At 42.3% G+C, this 16278-nt stretch overlaps 3 protein-coding genes across 4 annotated transcripts; 1 reads left to right on the forward strand and 2 right to left on the reverse strand.

The window, feature by feature from the left end:
• Positions 1–3865: 3865 nt before the first annotated feature.
• LOC126381524 (uncharacterized) lies at positions 3866–5360 on the reverse strand. The gene is made up of 2 exons (XM_050031007.1): positions 4376–5360; positions 3866–4004 (listed from the first exon to the last, which is right to left on the reverse strand). The coding sequence occupies exons 1-2, from the start codon at positions 5345–5347 to the stop codon at positions 3999–4001; spliced, it is 978 nt and encodes a 325-aa protein (XP_049886964.1). The 5' UTR covers positions 5348–5360; the 3' UTR covers positions 3866–3998.
• A 170-nt stretch (positions 5361–5530) lies between these two features.
• Positions 5531–9058, reverse strand: LOC126381521 (uncharacterized). The gene has a single exon (XM_050031005.1). The coding sequence runs from the start codon at positions 9056–9058 to the stop codon at positions 5531–5533; it is 3528 nt and encodes a 1175-aa protein (XP_049886962.1).
• Positions 9059–11559: 2501 nt separating this feature from the next.
• Positions 11560–15977, forward strand: LOC126381535 (uncharacterized). 2 transcript variants are annotated; one of them, XM_050031017.1, is made up of 2 exons: positions 11560–12572; positions 15879–15977. In XM_050031017.1, exons 1-2 carry the CDS (start codon positions 11701–11703, stop codon positions 15889–15891), a joined length of 885 nt encoding a protein of 294 aa, XP_049886974.1. In that variant the 5' UTR covers positions 11560–11700; the 3' UTR covers positions 15892–15977. The 2 variants fall into 2 exon arrangements, with proteins under 2 accessions (XP_049886974.1, XP_049886973.1); XM_050031016.1 differs by lacking the exon at positions 15879–15977 and adding an exon at positions 14571–14690 and having other exon boundaries at positions 11560–13176.
• The last annotated feature ends 301 nt before the right edge of the window (positions 15978–16278 follow it).

Raw genomic sequence — 16278 nt, forward strand, 5'->3', positions numbered from 1 at the left:
CAACGCGACATCATCATCATGGCGACTATTAGATGACACAGCATCTCGAATCGCCTTGAGCAGTCCTTCAAGTATCTCCATATCCATCCTGAAATTGGTATAGGGCGAGGATTAATATTTGTTTAACGTATCCCACTTCTGATGTTAGATTTCAAAAATAAATGAGTTATTAAGATTACAAAGAAAAGCGAGCTTTCAATACGTAATAACTTTATTTAAAGGTAGATATATGGATTAACTGTAATCTCATTGGAAAATATGTAAGAAGGAGAAGAAAAGTAAGTTAAATATAAATATGGTTGTTGTTATGGCTTTCTAATAAGGTTGATATTGGCTTAGGATTTTAAATAAAACCACACGTGCAGTTCCTTCGGCGTTGTATTGTTGACTGCTACAGAAAAATCAATCTTAATAATTTTATAGCAAATAGATCTAACATATACCGCCCACCAAAAAGGGCATGAACCCCTTTTTTACAAAAGAGATTGTTTATAATCATTAAATTTTCGATACAAATAAATTTTATGCTAGCATGCACAAACATAATAAGTACTATAATCTACGTAGTTACACTCAGTCAATTTTCTTATATTCAATTAAAGGACATAATTTTGAGACACATCGTTTTGTAACACTGCCGCCGGACTTTACGCTGTAAACACGAGTGATGCCATCAGATCCAGGGTGTTTGGCAACAACACGTCCTAACAGCCATTTTCCAGGTGGTAAATTATCTTGCTTGATTAAAACAATGTCACTCAAGTCAAATTCAGGATGTTTAATTAACCACTTGGGTCTTTGTTGTAGGCGTGACAAGTATTCATTTTGCCAATTTTGCCAAAAATGTTGTAACATACGTTGTGTGTATTGCCAACGAGACAAGTTATTTGTGTTTATGTAATGTCCTGGGTAACGCCAGCTAGTCCTTTGGGGGCAGACAGGGAACAGCAATGAAACGCGCCTAGTTCGTTCAACGATTTATTCCGAACTGACACTATAAACTATTACCCTCTTTGTTCACAACTTATTATAATACATAATTCTACCTACATTACACTCCTCCACACTAAATCATTACTAACTATTAATACCTACTAAAATTATGATAACACACTTAATTAACCGTTTAAACTAAGATAACAATTGACAACTTAATCTAACACTATTACAATTTAAAACTTATATCTAGGAGGTTTATTTAAACGACACTGTCTCTGAGGTCGTGTCCGAGGTGATACAGGGACAGAGGTGGTAGGCGAGGCAGGTTGTTCTACAGCAGTAAACTGCTTTTCTGGAGTATGAAAACGTTCATCATCTCCCGCCTCCGCTTCGGCCTCTGTGCCCACCGGCGTCACCGCCGCTGACGCCGTGGGCGCCGCCTCCGTTGACTGCTGCGACCCGTCCTCTCTGTCCACCGAGGAAATGTCATCCGAACCGTTATTAATTCGTCTGACGTCTCCTGTACCTGATGGATAAACTAACGAATTCCTAGACTTACGCCTTAGCTGGTCGACATGTCTATGTAACACATTTCCACTACAGTCGGTAACATTATAGTCAGTACCACCTAACCTGTGCGCAACTTTACCGGATTGCCATTTCTCCCTTTTTAAGTATTGTCGATACCATACGTCCTCTCCTACTTCAAAATGCCTATTGGATCCTCCCGCTGCGTCTACCTGACGCCGTTGATTTTGTTGTACTTTAGATTCTCGATCAGGTTTTAATAAATCTAACCGTGTACGTAGACGCCTTCCCGTTAACATCATAGCTGGACTTTCCCCTGTCGAGCAATGTTCCGTGTTACGATAGTGCATTAAAAATGTATTTAATGACTCCTGTACTCCTACACCTTCTAAAACAGCTTTTTTTATAACTGTTTTTAGAGTTTTAACAGCGTTTTCAGCTGCCCCATTTGATGATGGATGATAAGGCGCCGTAAAAATATGCTCAATTCCATCCGCTTTTAAAAAGTCTTCGAATTCGCTACTCGAAAATGGTGGACCATTATCGCTGACTACCTGTTTAGGTATACCCCATCGGGCCCACAACTCCCTCAGCTTCCCAACCGTGGTACCAGCGGCCGTGCTAGGAACGTGAAAAACTTCCATCCACTTAGACATAGCATCAATAACTACTAAGTAAAGTTTACCATAGATGGGCCCCATGAAGTCCAAATGTAGCCTAGTCCATGGGCGGGCCGGCCACGGCCAGGGCCGCGGCGCGTGCTGCGGCGGCGCGGCCGCGTGCGCGGCGCACACGGCGCACGCGCGGCACACGCCCTCCACCGCCTCGTCTATGCCTGCCCACCACACGTAACTACGTGCTAATGCCTTGGACTTCACAATGCCCATATGAGGCTCATGTAATATATCTAAGACTTTACCTCGACAACCCTCGGGAATGACCACCCTATGGCCCCACATAAGACAACCCAATTCCTCGTACAACTCTGTTTTCCTGTTAAAATACGGTTTTAAGCCATCAATGTCGCACTGCTCGGGCCAGCCATCTCGTACGTAATTAAGTACCCGACTTAATATGTTGTCCCTACGAGTCTGCTTTTTAATTTCATTATAGTCTAATAACATCGCCTGTTGCGCAAAATGCAAATAAGTCTGTTCCGGAACTTTCCCGTAACTATTTTCAACCGACTTTAAAGGTAATCTCGATAAACTATCTGCACAGTTGCTCTTAGTATATTGACATATTCAATATCATAACGGTAAGCGGACATGATGATCGCCCAGCGCTGCATCCTACTGGCCGTCATAGTAGGTATGCCTGTATTCGGACCAAAAATCGACACGAGCGGTTTGTGATCCGTACGCAGTATGAAATGCCTCCCGTACAAGTACTGATGGAATTTCTTTATGCAATAAATAATAGCAAGCGCTTCTCGGTGTATTTGTGAATAATTCTGTTCGGCGCTAGTCAATGTTCGAGATGCGAAGGCGACCGGGCGCTCCCCGCGCGGCCCGTCCGGCTGCGTCAGCACGGCCCCCACCCCGCGCGCGCTCGCGTCACATGTTGCTATCAATGGCTTACTAGGGTCGTAATGAGCGAGAATTTTTACGCTAACAAGTAATTGTTTTACCTCCGAGTAGCTGCGCGCACAATCCGCATTCCAATTCCACTCCACACCTTTTCGTAACAATTGATATAAGGGACACAATGTTGAACTAAGATTCCTAACAAACCTTCCGAAGAAATTAACCATGCCGAGAAAAGATCTTAACTCGGATACGTTACTTGGTTGTTCCATTTTCACAATAGCTTCGATTTTTGACCTGTCCGGCTTTATGCCATCTCTAGAAACCACTTAACCGAGATAAGTTACCTCTTCGGCCAGAAATACACATTTACTTTTCTTTAATTTCATTCCATTATCCAATAAACGTTGAAAAACCGTTTGTAAGGCCTGTAAATGTTCCATTCGGGATTTACCGCCAATTATTACGTCATCTAAAAATACTTGCACATTAGGTATACCGCTCAGTACATTAGTCATGATACGTTGGAATATGCCTACACTTGAAGCTAATCCATACACTAATCTATTATATTGGAATAAACCTTTATGCGTGTTTATCACCGTGTACTTTTTAGATTCATCCAATTCTATCTGATTGTACGCTTGTGAGAGGTCAATCTTGCTGAAAAACATATTTCCGTTTAAATTTACCAATACATCTTCAATTTTTGGCAATGGATAACGGTCGACCAGCAAAGACGGGTTTAATGTAGCTTTATAATCCGCGCAAATCCTAAGGGATCCATCAGGCTTATTAATAGGTACCAGAGGCGAGGCCCAGTCGGAGCAGTCAACGGGCTCGATGACGCCGGCGCGCAGCATGGCGTCCAGCTCGGCGTCCACTCTCTCGTGCAGCGCATACGGCAGCGGCCGCGCGCGGTGGAACACCGGCGTCGCCCCCTCCCGCACACGCAAGCTCGCCTTACCGCCCCTGTATCGCCCCAGACCTCCCTCGAATAACTCCTTAAACCTGTCAATCAAACAATGAATGTCTTCATCCCCTTGTTTACTATTTTTACCTAGCACAAAATTACATGAAAATTGTGGTATGTCAATTTTAAGTTCGGCCAACCACTGCCTACCCAACAAGGATGTTGTGCCGCCTTTTATAATAAATAACTCTAAATCTTTCTGTTGACCATTATAACTGACAGTTGGTTTTATAATTCCTAACGGCTTAACTTGTGAGCCATCATAAAACTGTAAGATAGTATTATCACTCTCAATAGTAATGTTTGAAAAATATTTGTCATAAGTTTGTTTACTAACGCAGGATATGGCCGTTCCTGTATCAACTTCCATTTTAATAACGGTATTATTTATACATACAGGTAAACTTACAGATTTATAATCATTCAGACTCAAGTGATGCAATTCCTCCTCAATGTCCCCGCCGACCTCCTCGCTTGTTTCGCGATCGGCTTCTCTAAAATGCAGTCCGCCTCGCGCAGCTCCGCGACGAGGCGGTCCCCGCGGCGAAGTCGGTGCGCCCCACTCCGGGCATACCCGCCGCAAATGTCCTGTGCGTTGGCACTTGCTACACACATAATCTCTAAAGCGACAAGTCGGAAAGTTGTGGTTTTGAGCCCCACAAGCACCGCAACCGTTGCCATGTCGCCTGTCTCCGCCATAAAAGCGTCGCTCTGGCGTTTTTGTTCCACCGCCAACCGCCACCGGGCATGCTGCGCCCGCAGCGAGCCCGCCCGCACGCCGAGCCGCCGGCGCCGTACCGCGTGCTGGCGATGACGCAATCGCATGCACTGCGCCCGCTTCGCTACCTGTCCCTCGATTCTCCTCCACTACCGCTGAATCCCTTTCTGCTGCTTCCAATGACGTCGCTAGTTTGACCGCTTGGTTAAAAGTCACCGTGTCGTCCTCAGCAAAAAGCCGTTGACGTATGACGTCACTTCGTAAGCCGCACACGAACTGGTCCCTCAGATTTTCACATAGATTTGCCTCGAACTTACAGTGTTTAGACAATCTTTTTAACTCCGCCACATAAACAGCTATGTTTTCTCCGGCATTCTGTCTCCTTTGTCTGTACCGATACCGTTCCGCTAGTGCCGAGGGGGTAGGTTGCAGATGTTGTCTCATTAATTCATCTACCTTCTCAAATGTTAAATCGGCTGGTTTCGTCGGGCTTGACAAGTTTTCCAACAATTCGTATGCTTCGTCACCCATGGAAGCAATTAATATCGGCAGCTTCATATCGTCCTTCACTGTGTTCACTTTGTAGTACATTTTTAACCGCTCAACGTACGACGACCATGAGCCGACCTTGACATTGTACTCGCTCAATTTACCGATCGACATTTTATCCGCACAGATATACCGTAACCGCACAACACACGTAGGTAAACACACTCGTCGCCAAATGTAATGTCCTGGGTAACGCCAGCTAGTCCTTTGGGGGCAGACAGGGAACAGCAATGAAACGCGCCTAGTTCGTTCAACGATTTATTCCGAACTGACACTATAAACTATTACCCTCTTTGTTCACAACTTATTATAATACATAATTCTACCTACATTACAGTTTACAGCCTTCAAATCGGGTTCTGGTACCGTAATAGTAGGTTCTCCGATGAGAAAATGTGCCGGCGTTAATGGATTCAATTTATCTACATCTTTGTCATCTATAGGGCTCAGTGGTCTCGAGTTGAGACACGATTCTATTTGGCATAGAAGTGTTGTCATTTCTTCGCATGTCAAATTGGTAGTGAGGATCTTCTTGAGGTGAGATTTTACCGATTTTACCCCGGCTTCCCATAGCCCGCCAAAATTTGGACTGTAGGGAGGGATAAAATGCCACTGTGTGCCGTCACGTGCCAATGTCTGTGCAATATCATCTTTGAATTCCAGCTTGGCCATGTTCCACGCGTTAACTAGGTCCTTGTTTGCACCTACGAAGTTGCGACCCTGATCGCTCCACATATGAGCACATCGGCCTCTTCGTGACACGAAACGTCGAAAAGCTCCAATAAAGGCTTCTGCTGTGAGATCTCCGACCAATTCCAGGTGCAGTGCTTTGGTGCACATACATATGAATAAAGCAATGTATGCCTTATTTGTCTTAGCGCCTCGACCCTTAGACATGAGCACATTGTATGGGCCAGCAAAGTCGACTCCAGTATATAAAAAGGAGCGTGATGGATTCACTCTCATATCTGGGAGGTCTCCCATGACTTGACTTCTAGATTTAGCGTTAGCTCTGGCACAGACTAGACACTTGTGTATGTGTTTCCTTACGACATTCTTAGCTCTTATGATCCAAAATTTCGTGCGCAGCTTACACAACATGAGCTGCAATCCACCATGCAGGGTTTTTTGATGAGCGTCGGCGATTATCAACGAGGTAAGTGCTCCTTTGTAATCGAGTATGAAAGGATGTTTACTGCCTTCACAGATATTTGCATGGCGTAATCGACCGCCCACCCTGAGGATTTGTTCGTGGTCAAGGTAAGGATTCAATGATTTCAGACAGCTGTTACCTTTTACCCTTTTGTGTTTCAATATATCTCCAATCTCTTCTTCAAAACTTTCTCTCTGAGCCTTTTTAATGCATGTCTTTAAAGCTCTTTCTAATTCATCTGTTGTTAAAGCATTTTCTCTGTCTTCCATCTTTTTGAAATTTAGAAATCTTCTCATTAAAACAATAACCGTTTGTAGTTCCTCTAAACTGTCATAATTTTCAAAATTCAGAATTTTTCCTTGTGGTGTAACATCTTCAACTATTTTCATGCTAATAACCTTTGTTTTTCTTTTTTCCAGATCGATAGGTAAAATATCCAGCTCTGCGAATTGTATTTTCGGCTCTAATAACCTTGTTGGACCGAACCACCACAGTTTATCATTCTTCAGATCTCTGATTTTACATCCCCTGGATGCAACATCGGCGGGATTGTGTTTTGATTGAACATGATGCCACTGGCTCCTGCCAACATTTTCTAAAGTTTCGACAACTCTGTTCGCGACAAACTGTTTCCATCTACAAGGTTCGCCAAAGAGCCAGGATAGTACGACTGACGAATCTGTGTAGGCGTGTACTTGGGCAGGAGACAGTCTCATCGCCTTTGAAACATGTTTTAGAAGTTTTGAAACTAAAACGGCTCCGCAGAGTTCGAGTCGTGGCAGTGAAATAGTCTTAACTGGTGCGACCTTGGTTCTAGCGGCTATTATGTTCGTTCTCACTGCACCATCTGGATTATCAACTCGACAGTATACAACAGCAGCTATTGCATGCATCGAGGCGTCACTAAAACCATGTATACTTATGTTTTCTTTCTGACTTGTTAATGTGTGTAGCCATCTTTGAACTTTCAATTCGCCAACATTGTTTAAGTCATCGCGTATGTCGATCCATTCTGTTTTTAGTTTATTCTCGATCAGACTGTCCCATCCGTAGCCTTCAAGCCATAGTCGTTGGACAAATATTTTCGCTTGCACAATAGCTGGAGCAATCCATCCGAGTGGATCGAACAGTTTTTGTAAGTCAGATAAAACTTCTCTCTTCGTAACATTATTAGTGTGAGGTTGTAAATTTAGGTTGTATCTAAACTCGTCGTATCCTAAGTCCCATGATAGGCCTAGTGCCTTGATCGTACCGTCCACTTTTATGTCTACATTTGCCTTTGACGATCGATCTCTTTCTTCTATGGAGCGTAAAATCTCAGGACTGTTCGAGGACCATTTTTGTAAACGAAACTTGCCTTTTTTAAGTATATCTTGCAGTTGTTTGATTGCTTCTAGCGCTTCAAGTACTGTATCGCAGCCTGACATTAGGTCGTCAACATAAAAATCTTCGTGAATCATTCTTGCAGCAATTGGAAAGTTACCACCTTCGTCAATAGCCAGTTGTATTAAAGTCTTTACTGCAAGATATGGTGCTGACGCTGTGCCAAACGTTACAGTTAGCAGTCGAAAATGTTTGACCTCATCAGAAATGGAAGTATTCTGTCTCCACAATACTCTCTGGAAATCGGCATCTTCTTGATTAATTAGTACCATGCGGTACATCTTCTCAATATCGCTAGCGAAACAAATTTTATGCATCCGCCATCTCATAATAATGCTTCTAAGATCTTCTTGAAGGACAGGTCCTATCATTAACTCATCGTTCAGGGATATGCCATTTGTGCCCTTGCAGGAAGCGTCAAAGACAACACGAGTTTTTGTTGTCTCCTTATCAGTTCGGACAACTGCATGGTGTGGCAAGTATACAGATCTTTTTTCTATTTCATCTTCAGGTACCTCTTCCATATGTTTTAGGCTTATATATTCTTCAATCACCTCAGTATAACTCTTCCTTAAATCAGGTTGCCTTTCAAATCTTCTTTCTAAATTTTCTAGTCTCTTCAATGCTGCATTCATTGTGTTTCCGTCAGGAGATTGGGGATTTGTGGTGTTGAAAGGTAGTTTGACCACGTATCTTCCTTCTTCATTTCTTTTGTATGTCTCCTTGTATAACTTCTCACATGATTCTTCTTCTTTTGTTAGTTTTCTTTCTGTATCAACATCAATTTCCCACAATGATTTTAGCATATCTTCAACTTCTACTGTGTGGTGCATTACCATGATCGATTCTTCACCTTCAGAATGAATATTTGCTTCTCCAAATAAAATCCAACCTAATGTTGTCTTCTGTGCACAAGGCATTCCAGGTGCGCCTTTGATGACGTCATTTTGTACAATTTGTGCATATTCATTGACACCAAGAAGAAGGTCAATGTTTGCTCGACGATTGAAGTGTGGATCAGCTAAAACCAATACTTTTAAATGAGACCAGTTGCTCGTAGAAATTGTTTTTGTAGGTATTTGAGTAGTCAGCTCTTTAGACATGACATAAGCCTTCACACGAAGGTTGAATTCTTCACTTCTCGATGCTATCTGAATCTGAACTACTTGATTTATTCTTGTCTTCACTTCACCTATACCTACGATACTTCCCTTCGCTGGGTACCTTCTTGCTTTAATACTTTGAGCAGCTCGTTCACTAATGAAACATCCTTGTGATCCAGGATCCATCTTCACTCTTTACTTCCACCAGGGCAGTAGCTAGCAGCGCAACTGTTGTACTGTGAGTTGTGAGCTGTGAATTTACTTGTGTTTGTGACGTCATCACTGTTAGTTGTATTTCTTCCTCTTTTGTTTCTTCGTCTTCTACTACGTTGGAGTGTAAAACCTTCGGTTGTAATTGGCTATTTGCACGTGTTGACCCGGAGGTATCTGTAGGTCTTGAATGATGTAGAAGAGAGTGGTGACGTTTGTGACAAATTCCACACGACGTTGGCAGTCGACACGCCTTTACTGTGTGACCAGGAAATAAGCAGTTAAAACAGATATACTTCGACTTGACATAATCTACTCGTTTTCCTGGCTCCATTTTGCCGAAGTCCTTGCAGTGACCAAGGGTGTGGTTCTCGTTACACAGCGGACAATTCTTATCAACAGCAGCAGACACGTGATAAGACCTCACTGTTTTATCCTTTGACGAAGACGGTTGGTATATCAGTTCAAGTGTTCTAAACTTTGATTCCAAAAACTTGGTGAGATTTTCAAGCGTGGGCAACTCATCACTTCCTAGATTACTCACATGTTCTTCCCATTGTTTATGTGTGTCGAAATCTAATTTGTGTACCACTAAGAAAATAATAAGTGGATCCCAATTGTTTGTTTCTACCTTTGCATTTTTAAGACTATTGAGACATTCATTAGTGGTGTCTAATAACGCTTTTATTTGGTTAGAACTCTGATTACTCATCTTCTTCTGGTTGAACATACGCTTTAATAAAGATGAAACAATAAGTCGCTTATTACTGTAGCGATTTACTAGCGTGTCCCAAGCTTGAGTGTAATTGGCATCATTTACTTGCACATGACGTAACAATAATTCCGCCTCGCCGGTGATACTTGACTTTAAATAGTGTAACTTTTGTGCATCGCTAATTGTACTATTTCGATGCACGAGAGACGCAAACAAATCTTGATAGGTGGGCCATTCTTCATAATTACCAGAAAATGTCGGTAATTGTATTTTAGGTAGTACTAGCTTTTGCCCGCGACTTCGTCCGCGTGGCGTGTTATATAAGAGAGAGATCTTTGTGTGTGTGGGAGTGCATATCAAATTTCAAGCATCTAACTTATGCAGTTTAGATTTTTTCATACAATTTTTTTCCCAATAACTCCCATTTTTCAAAATACAGCCAAAAATAAACTTTATATTTACTAAGGTATGCATGCATGCTAGATTGAATCAATTGATTGAATTGATTTTTTTTTAATTGATTGTTCATTGAGTTTTAATTTTAATACACACTTCCTCTCTTCCCTTCAACGTTGCTGTGCCCTACAGGGTCCATGTTTTAGTTCCTATGCCTATGTAACACCCCATTGTACTACATGGAATGCAATAAATAATTTAATTGAATTGAATTGAAAACATCTATCTTGCGCGGTTTAAATTTTTTCATACAAATGTTTTTTTCCCGCTAACTCCCGTTTCCGTGGGAATTTTGCAATAATCTGTTGCAACTAAGCTTTAAGTTAACTAAGGTACCTGCATGCCAAATTTCAAGCGTCTAACTTAAGCGGTTTAGATTTTTCATACAAAAGGATTTTCCCGCTAATTTCCGTTCCCGTGGGAATTCCGGGAATTCCTTTCTTAGTGCACCTCTACGGTACCTAAGCTATGTCCCTTCCAAATTTCAAATGCCTACATTTAGCCGTTCAGGCTATGCGTTGATATGTCAGTCACTGAGTCAGTCAGTTTCTCCTTTTATTTAGATTTGATTTTTTCATACAAATGTTTTTTCCCGCTAACTACCGTTCCCGTGGGAATTTTGTAATATCCTGTTGCAACTAAGCTTTAAGTTTACTAAAGTACCTGCATGCCAAATTTCAAACGTCTAACTTGAGTGGTTTAGATTATTCATACAAAAGGATTTTCCCGCTAATTCCCGTTCCCGTGGGAATTTCGGGAATTCCTTTCTTAGTGCACCTCTACGGTATCTAAGGTACCTGCGTGCCAAATTTCAAACATCTAACTTTTCATACAAAAGGATTTTCCCGTTAATTCCCGTTCCCGTGGGAATTTCGGGAATTCCTTTCTTAGTGCACCTCCACGGCACCTAAGGTACCTGCATGACAAATTTCAAACGTCTAACTTGAGTGGTTTAGATTTTTCATACAAAAGGATTTTCCCGCTAATTCCCGTTCTCGTGAGAATTTCGGGAATTCCTTTCTTAGTGCACCTCAACGGTACCTATGGTACCTGCATGCCAAATTTCAAACGTCTAACTTGAGTGGTTTAGATTTTTCATACAAAAGGATTTTCCCGCTAATTCCCGTTCCCGTGGGAATTTCGGGAATTCCTTTCTTAGTACACCTCTACGGTATCTAAGGTACCTGCATGACAAATTTCAAACATCTAACTTGAATGGTTTAGATTTTTCATACAAAAGGATTTTTCCGCTAATTCCCGTTCCCGTGGGAATTTCGGGAATTCCTTTCTTAGTGCACCTGGTATATATGCATGCGCCGCCTCGCCGCCGTACCGATCAGCTGTACGCAGTAATAAACTAGCCTACTATTCAAACGGTCGTTTCATTCTAATACATAACAATTGACGACGAGGTGTTAAACGAATACCCACATTATTAAAGTAAAAGATGGCTTATGTCGGATTATTGCCTATTTTCGATTATAAAACATGTGAATGGGCGTTGTTTAAAGGCCGTTTAACGCAGTATTTAAAAGTGAATAACGTGAATGAAGAAAATAAGTGCGCGATCTTGATAACACACTTGTCCGATGACTCGTATAGGTTGGTGCGTAACCTTGCCTACCCAGATTCTGTGGATGAATATACTTATAAAAAGCTAGTCTTATTACTCGACAATCACTTCAAGCCCAAGAAGTGTACGTACGCGGATAGGGCGAAATTCTATGGAGCATCTAGGCATCCAGGCGAAAATCTAGGAGACTGGGCGGCACGACTTCGTGGTCTAGCAAGCTACTGCGAATTTGGATCTGCTCTGGATACGGTTTTGACCGATCGATTCATCCTCGGCTTGGGGCCAGGTCCCGAACGTGACAAGCTCTTTGAGCAAGGTCCTTCCATTCTCAAGATTGGGCAGGCATTAGAGATGGCAGAGCAGGCCGCCAGCGCGAGGGAGGCGAAGACGATGGTACTACCTAAGTTGGATTACAAAGAGGAGCCCATCTATCGAGCGTCGATGGGAACTGGTGGTGGGCGCGGCCTGAGCGCAGGCCAGGCGGGCGGCGGAACACACGCGCCACTTCGCGACCAGCGCACCGCTACTGGGGAGGGCTCACGATGTGCCGTATGCGGTTTGAAGAACCACTCGTCCAAGAATTGCCGATACAAAAACTATAAATGTCAAAATTGTGGTGTAAAGGGCCACTTAAAAAAGGTTTGCGGAAACAAAAATTCACGCGTTAATAACATAACGTGTGATGAACAAAGTGAAAGTGAGAATGAGGTTTTGTGTTGCCAGGAATGTCAAAATTTCAATTTAAGGTACGTTACGAATAAACCTTTAGAACTTAATCTTGTACTGGGAAAACGTGATATTACGATGGAGTTAGACTCGGGGTCGGGTACGTCAGTAATTTCAGAGCAGATGTATAGGGAATTATTTTCAGACTATAAGTTACAGTATTGTAACATTAGGATGTGTTTGTACAACGGACATAAAATCTCTCCGGAAGGGTATTTTAATATTGAGGCCACATTTAACAAGCAAAGTAAGAGGTTAAAAATCTTCGTCGTTAAAAATGGAGGCCCACCACTTCTTGGCCGCGATTTTATGTCCGCGTTTAATTTGGTCTTAACAACTAAAATAAATAGCATAAGTGATGTACATGATACTATAGATACATTATTGGAACAATATTCTGAATTGTGGTCTGACGAACTTGGCACATTTAATAGTTTTAAAATTAAATTACAGTTAAAAGAGGATGCTTATCCAAAGTTTTACAAGCCACGTAATGTACCTTTTGCTTTAAAAGATAAAGTGACAGCGGAATTGGATAGACTGGTAGGATTAGGTATATTGGTCCCAGTTAATCACTCTGATTATGCAACACCGATAGTTCCAGTTCTCAAAGAAAATGGGAAGGTAAGAATCGCTGGAGATTACTCAATTACACTAAATAAAGATTTAGTTATAGATAAATACCCCCTACCGAGGATCGAAGAAGTTTTTGCAAAACTTGGAGGCGGAAAATATTTTACTAAAATTGACTTAAAGAATGCGTACAATCAGTTTGTATTGGATGACTCATCACAAGATCTGACAACTATAAACACAATGAAGGGACTGTTCAAGTATACTCGTTTAGTATACGGTCTAGCTAACGCGCCAGCAATCTTTCAAAAATCAATGGAAACTATTTTAGCGGGACTCGAGGGTGTTAGTTGTTGGTTAGACGATATTTGCATTACAGGACCTGATGATGTTACCCATATGTCTCGGTTACGTGAAGTTTTACGCAGGTTGAGTGGGGCCGGATTACGGTTACGAAAGGAAAAATGCGAATTTTTCAAGAAAAGTGTAACTTATCTCGGTCACGTAATCGACGAAGCAGGGCTACATACTTGTCCCGACAAGGTAAGGGCTATTATCGACGCGCCGGAGCCAACAAACGTAACGGAGATAAAAAGATTTGTCGGTGTAGTTAATTACTACAGGAATTTCATTCCAAACGCGTCGGTTATAATGAGTCCGTTGTATGACTTACTTCGCGCCGACGTTAATTGGGAGTGGGGTGAGCGCCAGCGGAGCGCGGTGGCGGCCGTGAAGCGCGAGTTGTCATCGGAGCGCGTGCTGACTCATTTCACGCCGGGCGCGCAGCTGGTGCTGGAAGTGGATGCGGGGCCGGCCGGCCTCGGCGCAGTACTCTCGCAGCAGGCACCTGACGGTATCTTGCGTCCGCTGGCATTCGCGTCCAGGTCGTTGACGGCGAGCGAACGAAATTATAGCCAGATCCATAAAGAAGCCACGGCCGTTATATTTGGCGTTAAACGCTTTCATCAATATTTATTTGGAGTGCAAACACCTTTTATACTAAAAACAGATCATAGGCCATTGTTGACTATTTTCGGGAAAAAGAACGGAATTTCTGTAACTGCCGCTTTACGTTTACAAAGATACGCAATTATTCTTTCTGCGTATAATTATACGGTTCAATATATAACCAGTAAAAACAACGTGATTGCAGATTATTTTTCCAGAGCGCCGCTGCCGTCAATGGACAACGAGAGCGAACGAGATAGTGGTCATTCTTTTCTTTTCCTTGACGCAAATATTAAACCAGTTTCCTATGACGACATAAAACAGGCTACCGCTAGCGATAAGGTGTTATGTACGGTGATTAAATATATGAGTCACGGTTGGCCGCGCAAAATAAGTTGCGCTTCAATAAAATCTTACTATCATTGTAAATTAGATTTAGAATTTCATGAGGGTTGTTTGTTTAGAGGGCATAGGGTGGTAATCCCGGAAATTTTCAGGGAGCGTATGTTAGAGGAGTTGCACTCGGCACATTTTGGCATCGTTAAGACCAAAAGCGCGGCACGCGGACGTATGTGGTGGCCGGGCATCGACGGCGACATCGAGCGCTGGGTGGCATCGTGCGGCGCCTGCGCAGCCTTGCGAGCCGCGCCGCCTCGCGCTTCCCCCGCGCCCTGGCCGCGCCCGCCGCGCGCATGGTACCGACTGCATATTGATTACCTATCTATTGGGTCGAGCGTATACCTAATCATTATCGATGCTTATAGCAAATGGTTAGAATGTCTGTATATGGATCGAGGCACGAGTACGCAAGCTTTAATTACACAACTAAAAAAAGTATTCTCAAGTTTTGGTATACCAATTCAAATTGTCTCAGATAATGACATTAAAATTTGTTCCTCCGAATTCCATGAATTTTGTTCCAATAATGGTATACAATATTTAAACTCGCCAATCTATCACCCATCGAGCAACGGCCAAGCAGAAAATTCAGTAAAAACGTGTAAGAAAATGATCAAATGCATTATGTCGGGTGATAATTGTAATACTATTTCACAACAGAAACGAGACGAACTTTTACTGGGTTTCCTGTTTGATTATAGGAATAACGTCCATTGCACCACTGGCTGTACACCGGCTAAATTAATGTTTGGGAGGGATTTGAGATCCCGATTAGATTTAATTTTACCGATTAAAATAAATAAAACAGGTGTGCAGCAGGGGGAGCAAGGGACGAGTGATAGGTGCTTTGATGTTGGTGACGTTGTATGGGCAAAATGGTTTGTGGCAAGAAAGGGTAACTGGTCTAAGGGTAAGATTGTAAAAAAAATAGGCAATCGAATGTATGAAATATATTTCATTGATCATAATGTTATCAAAGTAAGGCATATAGACCAAATAATTAGAAAGGCTGAAATGGTGGATAATAGCTTGAACAAAACAAGACCAAGCACTTCTTTGAGCCAGCCGCCTATGTCAACACCGTCAATGTCAACCACTACGACCTCAGAGGTGTCACAACCTATCATTGCCGAAAATGAGGGTCAAGTGTCTGAGGACCAAAGAAACGCGAGAGAGGTTTTTGAGGATGCGGTAGAAGATACAGTAGAGGATGACTGCAATGAGGTATTATCAAATAATCCAGGAAGTTTGCGGGAGGCTACGCCTGTCGTTGCTTCACGTGACGTACAACCAATTACTGACAGTGTCGGGACACCCAAACGTTTTTTAAGGCCAAGAAATGTTATAGACTATAAGAAATACTTTTAATTTGCATTAGTGTAATGTATCTAAACTGTTGTCGACAGGTTTACAAATTAATGCGGGAGGAATGGTATATATGCATGCGCCGCCTCGCCGCCGTACCGATCAGCTGTACGCAGTAATAAACTAGCCTACTATTCAAACGGTCGTTTCATTCTAATACATAACAGCACCTCTACGGTATTTAAGGTACCTGCATGCCAAATTTCAAACGTCTAACTTGAGTGGTTTAGATTTTTCATACAAAAGGATTTCCCTTCACTACTCTGCTCCTATTGATTGTAGCGTGATGAAAAGTATACTATAACCTGTCTAGGAGTGTGAAGAATAATTGTACCAAGTTTCATTAAAATCCGTCCAGTTGTTTTTGTTTCTATAAGGAACATACAGACAGACAGACAGACAGACAGACAGACAGACAGACAGACAAAAATTTTACTGATT

The sequence above is a fragment of the Pectinophora gossypiella genome, unplaced genomic scaffold (assembly GCF_024362695.1).
Source record: "Pectinophora gossypiella unplaced genomic scaffold, ilPecGoss1.1 Pgos_59, whole genome shotgun sequence".
Lineage (NCBI taxonomy): Eukaryota > Metazoa > Arthropoda > Insecta > Lepidoptera > Gelechiidae > Pectinophora > Pectinophora gossypiella.

Excerpts from the sequence above, each read along its gene's own strand:
- LOC126381535 (XM_050031016.1), top strand. The coding sequence starts at position 11,701 with ATGGCTTATGTCGGATTATTGCCTATTTTCGATTATAAAACATGTGAA. Across the intron at positions 13,177-14,570 it reads TTCTCAAAGAAAATGGGAAG|GGAGCGTATGTTAGAGGAGT; the intron begins GTAAGAATCGCT and ends GGAAATTTTCAG.
- LOC126381524 (XM_050031007.1), bottom strand. The coding sequence starts at position 5,347 with ATGTCGATCGGTAAATTGAGCGAGTACAATGTCAAGGTCGGCTCATGG.
- LOC126381521 (XM_050031005.1), bottom strand. The coding sequence starts at position 9,058 with ATGGATCCTGGATCACAAGGATGTTTCATTAGTGAACGAGCTGCTCAA.